The sequence below is a fragment of the Xenopus laevis genome, chromosome 9_10L (assembly GCF_017654675.1).
Source record: "Xenopus laevis strain J_2021 chromosome 9_10L, Xenopus_laevis_v10.1, whole genome shotgun sequence".
NCBI lineage: Eukaryota > Metazoa > Chordata > Amphibia > Anura > Pipidae > Xenopus > Xenopus laevis.
Window position 1 is genome coordinate 14,434,992 of NC_054387.1, and position 15,309 is coordinate 14,450,300.

Below are 15,309 nucleotides of genomic sequence, written 5' to 3' on the forward strand. Positions count from 1 at the left end.
AGACGCCAGCTCCAGTGCCCACAGCGTGTTTGTGAATCGCCTGTAGCTCCTAAAACGCACTGAGACCCTTTTCCAAGTGATTTCTCAGAAATAGCATGTACTTAGAAAAGCACTGAAATCTCCTAGACACGCACACACATACAGATAAGTAGCAGCAATTGTATTCAAATTACAATGCGAACGCAATGACGCAAGAACGTAAAGACGCCAGGTTACAGCGGGAAGCACAAACCGTTTCCGGTTTGGGTGGAGCACGTACCGCACAGAGTAATGGGATACAAATCGCTCTGTGCCAATAGTCGCTGTGAATCGTCTGTTCAAAAAAGACGATCGTTTTGTCGCCGCGATTTACTTTTTTAAAACGTTGGCGACAAATCGTCCAGTGTGTCCTTACCCTAAGAGGCCCTCATACCCCAGAGACACGTGCCTTCAAACAGACACATTTAATATTACAGGTATGGGACCTGTTATCCAGAATGCTCGGGACCTGGGGTTTTCTGGATAAACTATCTTTCCGTAATTTGGATCTTCATACCTTAAGTCTGCTAGAAAATCATGTAAACATTAAATAAGCCCAATAGGCTGGTTTTGCCTCCAATAAGGATTAATTATATCTTAGTTGGGATCAAGTACAAGCTACTGTTTTATTATTACAGAGAAAAGGGAAATCGTTTTTAAAATATGAATTATTTAGATAGAATAAAGTCTTTGGGAGACGGCTTTCCTGTAATTAAGAGCTTTCTGTAATTTGCATCTTCATACCTTAAATCATATACACATTAAATAAAGCAAATAGGCTGGTTTTGCCTCTAATAAGGATTAATTATATCTTAGTTGGGATCAAGTACAAGCTACTGCTTTATTATTACTAGGGATGCACTGAATCCACTATTTTGCATTTGGCCGAATCCTCCATGAAAGATTCGGCCGAATACCAAAGCGAATCCTAATTTGCAATTTGCATATTTGCAAATTAGGGGTGGGAAGGGGAAAAAATTTTCACATTCTTCTTTTGTGACAAAAAGTCATGCAATATACCTTCCTCGCCCCTAATTTGCATACGCAAATAAGGATTTGGGCACAAGGATTTGGCCGAATCCTGCTGAAAAAGGCAGAATCCCGAACCGAATCCTGGATTCGGTGCATCCCTAATTATTACAGAGAAAAGGGAAATCATTTTTAAAAATTTGGGTTATTTTTCATTATAGTGGAGTCTATTCGGAGCTTTTTTGTATATTTTGATTAAGTTGTAATTGTAAGTAAGAGTTAATATCATTTAAACCATAGAAGCGTTCTCACCTTTCAGGGTAGGGGGCGGTGACTCCGGCCAGGTGCAGATTTGGGCAACTCATCAGGAATACGAACATTGAAAGCAGACCAATCACAGTACAGATCATGCAGAACTTGAATAATCCTGAGCAGTTAAGTTTGAGCTTGTTCACTATAAATCCCCCGAGGAAAGTTCCACCCCCTCCAGCAGGCACCACCAAATATCCTGTCTCGAGAAATACATACGATGGTGAGTTTTCTGTTTTCCGTTTTTATTTTCACGCTTGATGTAAATGGGTAACCAATAACGAGAGCGCAATTCACAATGGTTAGCGGTTCTGGATGCAGAGTTGGCCAAAGGGACATAGAGGAGTGATTTGCATGTCTTCGCCCACAATGCCTTATGTGAGAGTTCAACTTTCATTTTTGGTATTAAAGGAGAATTCAACTTGTAACGTAAAAAACCTCTACCCTACGTAGTCCCCCCTCCCTCCTCCCCCCAGCCTACTTGGTACCCAGGGCAAATGCCCCTAACTTTTTACTTACCCCTCGGTGCAGATTCAACAAACTTGGGAGTTCACGGCCACCATCTTCTTTTTTTCGTTAAACTTCAGAAACAGACTATCGTTTTCGGATCATGCACAGTTGGAGTAATATTCTGGTCCCGAACAACTGTGCATGCGACGAAAGTCATAAAAAATTTCCGAAAGTCCCCCTTTCGGGACATGCGCAGTTGTTCGAGACCGGAATATTACTCCAACTGTGCATGATCCGAAAACGACAGTCTGTTTCTGAAGTTTAAAGGAGAATTCAACCTGTAATGAAAAAAACCCTCCCCTCCTACCCTGGGTAGACCCCCCTCCCTCCTCCCCCCCAGCCTACCTTCCCCCCGGGCAAATGCCCCTAATTTTTACTCACCCCTTCGTGCAGATTCTGGCCTTGCGGCAGCCATCTTCTTTCCTCTGTCGGAAGTTTCGGCACATGCGCAGTTGGAGTAAATTTCCGGTCCTGAACCACTGTGCATGCGCTGAAAGTCACGAAAATTTCCGAAGATCTTTAAGAAATTTTCATGATTTTCGGTGTATTCGGAGTTGTTTGGGACTAGAAACTTACTCCAACTGCGCATGCGCCGAAACTTCTGTCAAGACACGAAGATTACCAGAGAAGAAGAAGATGGCCTGAATCTGCACAGAGGGGTGAGTAAAAAATTAGGGACATTTGCAGGGGGGGGCAGGTAGGCTGGGGGGAGGAGGGAGGGGGTCTATGTAGGTTAGGGGTTTTTTATGTTACGGGTTGAATTGTATATGGCACGAGGCAAGTAAATACCTTTTGTTTTCGGAAAGCTTTATGCCGCATGTCTTAGCCTGTCTCACCCTAACTGAGCTAAGTTCTCTGCTACAATATTTAGTGAAAATGGCTCGGGGTTTACTGCAATTTTTTAATGACCACTAGATGGTGCAGCGGCACAAGCGTATTTGCACTGCTGCCCTTGTGAGCGCATTCCAGTGAGGTTGATAAATAATAAATAAATAATAATAAATACGCTGCACCTATGCAGAGCATTATCATGTAGATTTAATGGTGCATTATGTCTATCCTCGCTGCTGCATAAAACAACTTAATACAAAACTGCAAAGAAGCATGATTTGTTTAATGAAGGCACAATTTATTCCCTGCCTTCAGCAAATTAACCCACACCCTTAGGAAATCCCAGATGGTTATTAAAAGTCATTTGTGGTACTTTCCTACTTGTTATCATGGCAAGCAATATCCCTATTCTTGTTAGAGTGAACTGGTCAGTACAAACGAATAGTGATGATGGGCGAATTTCTCCCGTTTCGCCTCGCCGAAAAATTTGTGAATTTCCCGCAAAATTGAAAAATAGTGATATGGGACAGTTCACGAAAAAAATTGAGCAATTCAAATGTTTTCAAGAAAACAATCAAGCAATTCGAACGTTTTCATGAAAAAATCCAGCCATTCGAACGGTTTCACGAAAAAATCCAGCCATTTGAATGGTTTCACGTAAAAATCGGAAATTTGCCGCAAATCCATGCCAGGCGAATGCAGCTAAAATAACATTCAAAATTCGTGAAACGGCGAAAAATTCCTGAAAAATAGTGAAATCGTAAAGATCACGAAAAAAACAAGCAATTCGAAAATTTTCACAAAAAAAATCTAGCAATTCGAACGTTTTCACGAAAAAATCGAGCAATTGGAACGTCTTCACGACAAAATCGAGCAATTCGAACGAATCAAGCCATTTGAATGGTTTCACGAAAAAATTGTGAAAATCAGAAATTGACGCCGGCGAATTTTCAACGGTGAATTTTCGTGGGAGATTCGTGAATTTATTAGCCGGTGGCGAAACGCGGAAATTCGCTGCAGATTCATGCCAGGCGAATGCAGCTAAAATAACATGTGACATCTTCCCTACTTGAGAAAGCAAACATCGTGCACCCCCATAGCATTAGCCTGTGCCTCTGATTTATTGTGAATGGGCTTATTGTAAGAGAACTAAAGCTCTGGGCTGCCTGTATATTCTATATAAATACAGCATTTCTAGCCACATTCATTTCAAACTGCAGTTCTTCTGTAAAGCCCACCTTTTTACAGGAAGGAAATAGATGACGAGATATGGCTACCAGAGCTAAACCACATTAAAACAAATGTAACATTTCTTTCTTAGAACAGTCCGTTATATATCTGTGGTTCCTAATGGGTTTCATGTTTGTTCAGTGGTTTCTATACTTTAATATATAGAACTGGCTGACCATAAAGACCCTGTGATAGGCTGACATTAGCAGAACACAATTTTTTAGAAATGAGTGTGACGACTTTTGTGTGGCTTGAAGATCAGAGATGGAACAGAAAATACGTTTTTTTGTGTGATGGGGAAACAATTACTAAAAAGACACTTAAAAAATGTGGTGTTCTCACCAAAAAAAGTGGCAGCTTGTGATGCACTCAGGCTGAACTGAGACTCCAGGAACTTGGGCCCAAAAGTGGACATTCCAGTAATCAATGTGGCTTCTGTGGCCCCCGCTAAACACAGGAAGACAAATGTTGGGTTTTTGAGAAGCATCAAGAATGACCTGCATAGAATACAATCATGAAGAGGGTTTAAAAAAATAAAATAGGCGCACATTTATTACGTTTATCTATGGCGTAAAGGCCAATATAAATCTACAACACAATGCAGGTATGGGATCTGTTATCCGGAAACTCCTTATCCAGAAAGCTGCGAATTACATAAAGGCCGTCTCCCATTGACTCCATTTTATCCAAATAATCCAAATTTTTAAAAATGATTTCCTTTTTCTCTGTACAAGTATGGGATTCGTTATCCAAAAAAAACATTATCAAGAAAGTTCAGAATAATGGGAAGGCCGTCTCCCATAGACTCCATTATAATCAAATAATCCAAATGTTTAAAAATGGTTTCCTTTTCCTCTGTAATAATAAAACAGTAGCTTGTACTTGATCCCAACGGAGATATAATTAATCCTTATTGGAAGCAAAACCAGCTTAATCTGTTATCTGGAAAACCCCAGGTCCCGAGCATTCTTGATAACAGGTCTCATACCTGTAAATGATCTACCTTGCTTGAAGGACAAGAAAAATGTTTTTCACTGGTGAGTGCCAATTTGTTAGGCAACCCTTTGCCAATAAAATCACTTATTTTGAACCCTGGGCTGGCATTACACTTTGCTGAAAAAATCACCACTAGGGTGTACTTTTCCACTGAGCTCCACGCCCGGGTTTTCCAATCATTCAGGCATCGTAAAATAATATCTTACTTTAAACGTAAGCCAGAATGGTTCAGTTTGCTGGCCAAAAAATGGCTAGTGCTTGTAGAGGTTGGGCAGATTATGGTAATGTTTTTGGTATAATGGGACATGCTCAGGGAACCGCATGTGCAGTTTAGGGTATCTTTGTTTAAAGGGATACTGTCATGGGAAAACATGTTTTTTTCCAAAACACATCAGTTAGTGGTGCTCCAGCAGAATTCTGCACTGAAATCCATTTCTCAAAAGAGCAAACAGATTTTTTAATATTCAGTTTTGAAATGACACGGGGCTAGACATATTGTCAGTTTTCCAGCTGCCCCAGTCATGTGACTTGTGCCTGCACTTTAGGATGGAACTACTTTCTGGCAGGCTGTTATTTCTCCTGCTCAATGTAACTGAATCAGTCTCTTGGCTTTTACTATTGAGTGTTGTTCTTAGATCTACCAGGCAGCTGTTATCTTGTGTTAGGGAGCTGCTATCTGGTTACCTTCCTATTGGTCTGTTGTTAGGCTGCTGGGGGGGGGAGAGGTGATATCACTCCCATTTGCAGTACAGCAGTAAAGAGGGACTGAAGTTTATCAGAGCACAATTCACATAACTGGGGGCAGCTGGGAAACTGACAATATGTCTAGCCCCATGTCAGCTTTTAAAATGAAATATAACAAATTCTGTTTGATCTTTTGAGAAATGGATTTCAGTGCAGAATTCTGCTGGAGCAGCACTATTAACTGATGTGATTTGGAAAAAAAACATGTTTTCCCTTTAATTAGGGCCAATTTTACTTATTTTGTAAGGCCCACTGCCAGTCTGAGCCCCTAGGGGGAGAAATGCAAGTATAGGGCCCCTATGATTTCTGATGATGGCTCTGACAGTAAAAGAAATCTGGCTTTTAAGAAATGCTACTAAATGTTGTAGTCTGGAAGGCAATAGCAGGAAAGTGAAAATTGGCTGTGAGGCCTGGGAGTGTTCAAGTTGTGTGTGAGTCACGTGCAGAATATTCTAAATAGTTATTTGTCAATGTTGGCTGGTTTGTAAATGTAAATGTACAGATGTGTATGACAGTATGTGTATTACTTTGGCAGGTCCTTAATGGTTTTTCCAAACTCAGGATCTTCAATGGAGGAGCTATCTTTCACCTGGTGAGCTTCAGATACTCTCATCACCACGTAACGCTCCGAGCCTTTAAAGAGAAAACAATATATATATATGTAGTCTGACGTTGTGCTATATTTTACATGAGTTGCGAGGTAACAGCAAGTAGAGAGCAAACAGTCCTATCTGATCGTACTTATGGGTACAGGATAATTAAATAATTCCTTTGCCCCGCCTGACTGTTGTTTCAGTGCCAGAGAAGTCTTACCAGGAAGCTGCTGTGGGTAGGCTAATATCGGCATGGAAATGAGGAGCCCGGCCACTCCAGCTGCCAAGAATCCAATCCACCAGGCCCCAACCCAAAGGGGATTCCCTGGAGTGAGATCAGTCCTGCATTAGAAAATTCCAAAGTAGGTTAGTTTGCCTTTTATATGCTACAGCAAGCACTTATATATGTCAAAAAGAATGTTCAGCATGCACAAAATGCTAATCCCTCATGCTCTACAATCCATATAAGGGAGCAGTATAGGTAAGTTTCATATGCACTTGTTAAAGGAATACTTACACCAAAAAATCACAGTGTTTTAAAGCAATTAATAGAATGTCTTGTTTCCCTGCATTGGTGTGTTTACTTTAGTAAGACTACTATAGTTTATATAAACTCAGTGCTGTGTAGCCATGGGGGCAGCCATTGAAGACTCAGGTTACATAGCAGATAACAGTTGCACGGTGTAGAATCCCATTGTATTCTATTACAGAGTTTATCTGTTATCTGCTGTGTATCCTGTGCCTTTTCTCCTTTTTCGGCTTAAATGGCTGCCCCCGTGGCTACACAGCAGCCCATTTGTATGAACGACAGTAGCCTTTCTAAAGCAAACACACACCTTTTAATAGGGCAGGACAACAGTACATTACATTTTAATTACTTTAAAACACTTTAATTTTTTGATGTTACAGTTCCTTTAATTTAGGGGCTGATTTAAAAACTATGATTATTAACGTTTTAGGTTTTCCACACTGCAACGATTAGTTCCAGCAGAGGAAATCAAGTTTATAACCCTCCCTCCCAGCGTATATACAAATAGGGAATAAGGAATTGGAGGGGTGACAGAGCTGAAATTCCCTATTACTAATGATTTACGCCTTCTATTGGTGTATATTAGGGGATAAAGCCCTTCTTGCCGTCTCATTTAGGGCAAGCAAAGTGTCGATAGTTAGCCAAAACCCTCAGAATGATTAAATCAATACTAATAGATTTAAGTGCAGCAAAACTGCATTTCAAATGTTTGCGTTAACGAGTTCGAAAACAGTCGCCAACCAGTATAAACCTGCGATAGAAACTGAAAGGAAATATGTAAAAAAAATTCTTGCCCTATGATTCCATTTGAGATGTATAAAGGCCGTATCCCATAATCAAACACTCACGGAGATTTCCATATTGTGTGAACAGAGGGTGTAGGCGTATTTACATGCAGAATCTGTTTTTAGCATGTGCATAGCAAGTAGGGATTAATGCTGCGCTACTGAAGTCCAAAAGAAAGAAAGCGTTGGTTGTTTGAACTATACTTTGTGTCTTGCAGTAGCTCGGTGCTGAAACTATTTTAAATCGGCGAACAAAAACGAAAACAAAAAAAGGAAACGGAACTTCAGCAGGTTACCTGCAAAACATTTATTTCAGGTTGTGGTAACACAACATATTTCAGGTCAATAACTTTTATCAAGTGTACAAAGACCATAAACATCTGTTCCTATTTATAGCCGATTTAAGCCATTCAGCACAAGGCATTCTGGGTAATCAGTTTCAGGTATTAAGAAATGGGCCATACGCATCTCCTGCTGTGAATTTTACATGGATAGGTTACAGGAGATAAATAAATTGGAGCTCTGCATTTTCCGAAGTCGCCCGAAGTTTCCTTGTGAGGCAACTTGGGAAAACAAAGAGCTCCAAGTGCGATCCCGCCGGCAATTTATATTCTAGTCGGCGATAGGCAGTTCGGGGAAATTAGTCGCCCCCGAAGAAGAGATTTGTCGCCAAGCGCCCCAAATCTGAGCGTGTGCCCTGACCCTTAAGGGTTTCTCTACCCTAGATAGGCCTTTTTTGGCAGTTTCTTATCACCAGAAAGTAAAGGCTTCTGCACTGGCCACTCTGTTTTTTGAACGCTTTGTTTTTTGGAACTTTACTTCATTTTATTATTCTCTTGGACTTTAAGTCTTTTGCATAAAGACTCTTTACATAAGGACTTTGGACTTTTCTTTTGGACTACGCAAGTTTAACTCTTAGATGAAATATATTCATTGTTATCAGTTGCTTTGCAACACTGTGGCACACTGTAACGGAAATGTTTATTTATTGATGCTTTCACTTTAAGGGTAGGGGCAGACGGGCAGATTCGGGGAGATTTAGTCGCCTGGCTTCTGCCTTCTTCCTGCCTTCCGCCTGCTTGAATGAGAAAATTGCAGTGCAATGCACTCGCGGTGCTTCGGTGCTTCCGAAATCGCTTCCGAAATCGCCCGAAGTTTCCTCGTGAGCCAATTTCCGGTGATTTTGGAAATCGAAGCGACGCAAGTGCATTGCACTGGCATTGTCTCATTCAAGCAGGCGGAAGGCAGGAAGTAGGCAGTTCGGGAAATTGTTGCCCCGCAGAAGAGTCCCAGGCGACTACATCTCCCTGAATCTGCCCGTCTGCCCTTAGCCTAATGGAGAACTAACCCCCCCCATAAGAAAAACCCCTACCTACTACCCTAGATCTGTAAGGAAAGGCATTTTTACTTGGGGGTGCCTAACATTTGGCAGCCCCAAGTAAAAATGCCTTTCCTTCTCCTTTAAAGGGGAACTAAACCCTACCAATAAGAAAAGCTTCCCCCATAAGAAAAGCCCCTACCTACTACCCTAGATAGTCCCTCCACCCTGCTCCCCCCGCATAGTTCATTACCACTGAAAGTGTCCCAAATACATTGCTCACATATCGATGCAGAGTAAGCGCAGTGGAGCTCATGGGCACCATCTTCAGTCTTCTTCTGGTCCTCTTCCTTCCCTTCGGCAATTCACGGCACTTTTGGTGCATGCGCAGTTGCTACAAACTGGAACATTGCTCCAACTGCGCCAATACAGTGCTTCCTTACAGATGAAGACTGAAGATCTGGAAGATGGCGCCCATGAGCTCCCCTACGCTTACTCTCCACTGATGCATGAGCAATGTATTCTGGTCACTTTCAGGGGTAACGTACTATGTGGGTTGGAAGCAGGGTGGGGGGCTATCTAGGGTAGCAGGTAGGGGCTTTTCTTATGGGGGAAGCTTTTCTTATTGGTAGGGTTTAGTTCTCCTTTAAAGGAGGAGGAAAGGCATTTTTACTTGGGGCTGCCAAAAGTTAGGCACCCCCCAAGTAAAAATGCATTTGCTTACAGATGATTGTATCTATTTACCTGATATCCCAGGCTGGATTTTTCAGGAGAAAACTGCACCGGCCCGGGATTCTTCCATTCTTTCCGATTCTTCTTTCTTCAAATTTCTCAGGGCATGCGCAGTAGAATGAAAAAGCCGGCTTTTTTGTTAAAGTTCGGCTATACAGTCTACTTCGTATGAGCAGCCATGAGAAGAAAGAAACCGGAAGAGGATCGCTCCGTGGTGCTCATCGGTATAACCCCGGCCGGTGCAGTTTTCTGCTGATAGGAGCACCGGCCCAGGGTTTCAGGTAAGTAAATACATCACTTGGGGATGCCTAACTTTTGGCACCCCCAAATATAACATGCCTTTCCATCTCCTTTAAAATACTTTGGGCTTAATGGGTTTCACTTTAAATGCTTACCCAGAATTCCTTGTGCTGAATGGGTTAAATCAGCTATAAATAGGAACACATGGTTATGCTCTGTATACACTTAATAAAGGGCATTGTCCCGAAATATCTTGTGTTACCACAACCTGGAATAAATGTTTTGCAGGTAACCTGCTGAAATTCTGTTTCCTTTTGTGTTTTGGCTTTGGTCATGCTGCACTGTGTGCTTCTATACACGTATCACCTGAGGCAAGAAGAGAGAGCCTTAGGATAAAGCAGAACACTAGCTACCCCCGTACATTGTTACCTTTATCTACAAGCAGCTGGAAACTCATGCCGAAGGCTGCTACAATATCTCACCGTCCAGCGCATTTATATATAAATATGTACATTTTACTGTCATTTATATGATCCAGGTGTTTATATAGATGGATAAAGGTAGAACCTTCTTTCCTGGCATTCACCCCCTGAGGGCTGGCCCTGTAGGCAATGTGCTGTAGCAACTAAAGGTGTTTTGTTTGCTTGTGAGTGTGAGATAAAATAGTTAGTAATATCTTGAGTTCTTAAACGTCAATATATTCTTCATTTATTACATTGGTGGGTTACTGATAGGGACCAGACCATAACATTCGATTAGAAGGAATGGAGTGCCTGGGAACCAGAGGGGACTGTGCAATGTATTACTAGTTCTTAAGGAATAATGAAGGAATGCGGGGTGTAGGCTATATCTCCCAGGAAAGTGAAATTCACACACAGGCTTCCACCCTAATAATCTGGTTGGGCGAGATCTATTTTGGCATTAGAAGAATTAAGCACAGGGTGTGAGAGGCATAAAGAATTGTTTTCTTCTGCACAAAGCGTTGCCAAGCATCTGTTTAGTAAATAATGGCGCACACACACACACTTTACATAATTATACTATAGCAGGTAGGATGCCCTTTCAGTTTCCCACCTGCCCATTTATTCTGGGCTCCATGAATATGGTAAAGGGGTTAAAGGAGAACTAAAGCTTAACTAAAGAAGTAGGTAGAAATATTGTACATTATGTTTTGGGCTTCTGTACCAGCCCAAGGCAAACACAGCCCTTTAGCAGGGAAGATCTGTGTCTCCAAAGATGCCCCAGTAGCTCCCCATCTTCTTTTCTGCTGATTCACTGCACATGCTCTGTGCTGCTGTCACTTACTGAGTTTAGGGACCCACTCACAATATACAGTACACATAGAATAGAAATGTCACAATATAAGGCTGATTAGTAATTAATACAGATAATTACTACATGGCAGCACAGAAACCAGTGCAATTAGCATCAGAATTTAATAATCAGCAAACCTGTAGCATCAGCTTATTTTACAGGGGAAGCTCATTTTCTGCTGGATAATTAGTGATGAGCCCTAAGCTTAGCTTCTCAACAGCCAATCAGAGCCCACTGAGCATGTGAGTGTCACAGACACTTTCCAAGATGGTGACCCCCTGTGACAAGTTTGAAGTCCTGGATCATTGCTGCTATTGACAAGCTCAAACTTTAGCCTCGTGCAATAAGTTCACAATATACAATATGGCATTTTAGCCACATTCATTTTTAGGGTTTAGTTCTCCTTTAAAGCAATGGCATAAATTGATGTTAGTGGGCCCCATAGCAAATTCAATTTAGGGCCCCAAAACCTTAATAAGTTGACCTCGTCTACCAAAATATATTGAAATTGCGCATTTCCCTCTACTCTCCAAGGCTCCCTTGCAAATGCAGAGCATTTTTCCTCTGTAGTTACACTCCTGGTATAGAGTAAGGAGATAAGAGCATACTTACTGACTGCTGATATCGGTGGAAATATTGAGGAAGAATCCTCCCAGGAGGTAACCAACAGCAGGTCCAACAATAGCAGCTGTATAAAATATACCTAATGAAGAGGGGGACAAAGTTATTACACGACCTGTAAACATGCAAATGCAAGTCGTACAATGAACTAGGGATGCACTGAATCCAGGATTCGGTTCAGGATTCGCCCAGGATTCGGCCTTTTTCAGCAGAATTCAGCTGAATCATTCTGCCCAGCCGAACCGAATCCAAATTTGTATATGCAAATTAGGGGCGGGGAAGAAAATCGCATGACTTTTTGTCACAAAATAAGGAAGTAAAAAATGTTTCCCCTTCCCACCCCTATTTTGAATATCCAAATTAGGATTCAGTTGAGTATACAGCCAAATCTTTCACAAAGGATTTGGGGGTTCAGCTGAATCCAAAATAGTGGATTTGGTGCATCCCTTAAATGAACCATAACAACCTCATTCTCACTAAATGTAGCAGCTGAAATTATTTTGGGGCAACTAATAGAAGCTATGTGAGCAAACTGAAATGCAGATGAAAGTTGCTGGTACTGGTAAACATCGCTGAAGCTATGGAGTTTTTTGAGGTTTGATTTGTGCCACATCTTTAGCTTTTATTGCAGGATTCAGATGAATCCAAGTGACTGGTGGAACCAAATCTGAACCCTTAAAATCATGTGACTTTAGATCACACAATTTGTCTAATGGGACACAGGAAGATTTGTTGCTCGTATTTAAATCTGCGCTACTGTGGGCGAAAAATCTTGCCGAAATCCTTCTCCACTGGCAATAAAGTAAACCGACAGTGGGAAAAATTACGACTGCTTCAAATCGCTTTTCTGAAGTCGTTCGGAATTTCCTTGCGAGATTTGTCACCCGCAGTAGCGCAGATTTAAACGCAGATCTCCCCATGTGCCATTAGCTTTAAGGAAATTGTTAATTTATTTTTCTCCCTTCTGGGATGGGATGGTGTAACTGAGACAAAATATTTCTTCTGTATATTATTGTACCTTAAGGAGGGGGCTGCCATATTGTTAGACACTTTCATAATATCATCAAGTTATATCAGTATCTCTTGTTAATACAAAAGGACAACTATGCTGGAGACAAGCATTAATGTATCATTATCTCAGGATAAAAGCGTACGTTAAGTCTATAAAGGTAATAGACATGGGGTAATAGCCAGGACTATGGATATAAGAATCATTGTAAATGTGACTGTTGCTTGTGTTGATTTGTGAATATGAATAGAGAAAAGAGTAAACATTTATGTGATGTTTTTTATATTGTAAACAGTTAGGGTAATGGATGATTTTAGGCATTCTGTGACCCGAGTATGCGGTTTTTTGTTTTTTTAAACACCTTCCAAAGTTGATCAGATTGCGTTTCACCACTTGCAACTAAACAGTTTTATGCTTAATTCTAATCAGATATTCAATAACCAGTTAAAATATGGTTAGAAAGAGAAGTAGAAAAAAGACAATAGCCTCTAAGTGGCTGATTATGCCATTAGAGAATATATAAAATATAAGCCAGCTGTATAACATATAAACAAAGGGATAGCGAGCAATGTCACACTGCAGTAATAATGGGTGCCGTGAGATAACAGATATGTAGATAGATAGTCATGCCACACACTGCAGCAAAAGTGCCTGCGATCAAATTGAATGTACTGTAATAGGCAGACAAATGAGAAGATGCCAAGGTCACCTCCAGAAACTAGGGAGGCACTGAATCCACTATTTTGGATTCCGCCGAACCACCGAATCCTTCGTGAAAGATTCAAATGAAAACAAAACCAAATTTTCATATGCAAATCAGTGAAGTGGAGGGAAAAAGACGTGTTGCTAAAAAAAAATGTTCTTCCTTGTTTTGTGACGAAAACTCACATGATTTTAAGGATTCTGATTCGGTTCGGCCAGGCACATGGATCCTGCTGAAAAGGGCAGAAACCTTGCCGAATACCAAACTGAATCTCTTTCCTCCGACTAACACCATTAACATCCCGGATGTATCCATCATAGCTAACAATTCCACTATCACCCCCTCTCCCCAGGCCCAGTGCCTTGGGGTTATCCTAGATTCTGCTCTGTCATTCACTCCTCATATCCAGTCACTTATTAAATCATGTCACTTCCACCTAAGGAACATATCCAAAATACGATATAATATTTATCACCCAAGATGCTGCCAAAATTCTTATTCACTCTCTCCTCATGCCACGTCTAGACTACTGTAACTCTCTTGTAATTGGCCTCCCCCTCCAGAGACTGTCACGTCTCCAGTCCATAATGAACACTGCTGCGAGGCTCTTATACCTCAGCAACCGCTCCTTCTCTGCCTCGCCATTCTGTCAATCCCTGCACTGGCTTCCGTTACCTTTCAGAATCAAATTCAAATTAATGACCCTGACATTCAAAGCACTTCATAACTCTGCACCACCCTACATCTCTGAACTCATCTCTATATACTCACCCAACCGCTTACTACGCTCCTCTACTGACCTGCTACTCAACTCTTCTCTCATTACCTCCTCACATGCTCGCATTCAAGACTTTGCAAGGGCTGCACCCCTCCTCTGGAACTCTCCCACGGTCTGTCCGACTTTCTCCCAACCTTTCTGCTTTCAAGAAAAAACGCACTTATTTAAAGAAGCCTACCCTCACTCTTAACTACCAAATTTAGAGAAGCCTACCCTCACTCTGCTTAACTACCAAATTGCAACACCACATACAATACCACATTTCTCACCCACTTAATTCTGATCTTGCCCACTCCCACACCTTGTGTATTACTCCCTTCCCTTTAGATTGTAAGCTCTTTCTGCACAGGGCCTTCCTCACCTTTTGTACTGGTATTAACTGTGATGTATGTAACTCCATATGTTCTTTGTATGTAATTCATGTGATTTAGTTGTTTAAACACATTTACTTTACAGTGCTACGAAATATGTTGGCGCTATGTAAATACATGTTAATAATAAATAATGATAATAAATCTTGGATTCGGTGCATCCCTACTGGAAACAGTAGGGCTGATGCCATGTGACTGTGTAAGGGATGCTGGTACGGTTGCTACCTGTCTGGTTTTGAACCGGACAGTCAGGTTTTTAAACATCGGAAAACAAGGCAGACCTGTCCCCTGCTTCCTGAGTGATTTGGGCAATCACAGGCCACTGTATCATTGGCCCTCCCCTTTGCGGCACTGCCTTTGCATCACCGGCTACCCCTTCGTGTCACTGCCCCGCCTCCTTCACATCATCGCCCTGTCTCTGACACCCCTGTCCGGATTCCAAGGTAAGAAAAGGTGGCAACTGTAGATGGAAGGCAAGGCAGCAGGGCAAGGAGAGAGCATGCACAGATCTGGCAGCCGGAAGACAGAGACCCCTTGTGAGGAAAAGTTGGTAAAGTGCCAGAAAGGCTACTCCAACTGCAGGTTCCACTTAGTGTGTCAGTCAGGGAACGACTTCACTCTCCTTGCATTTTAGGCCCCTAGGGTTCCTCTTCTAATAGGCCTTTACTGTAGTTGTTGCAGATCTAGAGCCCAGTCATGGCAATTGTTC

At 41.7% G+C, this 15,309-nt stretch overlaps 1 protein-coding gene across 3 annotated transcripts in view; it reads right to left on the minus strand.

The window, feature by feature from the left end:
- slco4a1.L (solute carrier organic anion transporter family member 4A1 L homeolog) overlaps positions 1 to 15,309 on the minus strand; it is a 34,016-nt gene that overhangs the window by 8,379 nt on the left and 10,328 nt on the right. For all 3 annotated transcript variants that reach the window (XM_018234965.2, XM_041576525.1, XM_041576524.1), the window contains exons 3-7: positions 11,731 to 11,821; positions 6,421 to 6,542; positions 6,135 to 6,240; positions 4,210 to 4,364; positions 1,300 to 1,495 (exon numbers count right to left, since the gene is read on the minus strand). In XM_018234965.2, the coding sequence (XP_018090454.1) occupies positions 1,300 to 1,495; positions 4,210 to 4,364; positions 6,135 to 6,240; positions 6,421 to 6,542; positions 11,731 to 11,821 (670 nt within the window). The remainder of the gene's footprint in view (positions 1 to 1,299; positions 1,496 to 4,209; positions 4,365 to 6,134; positions 6,241 to 6,420; positions 6,543 to 11,730; positions 11,822 to 15,309) is intronic.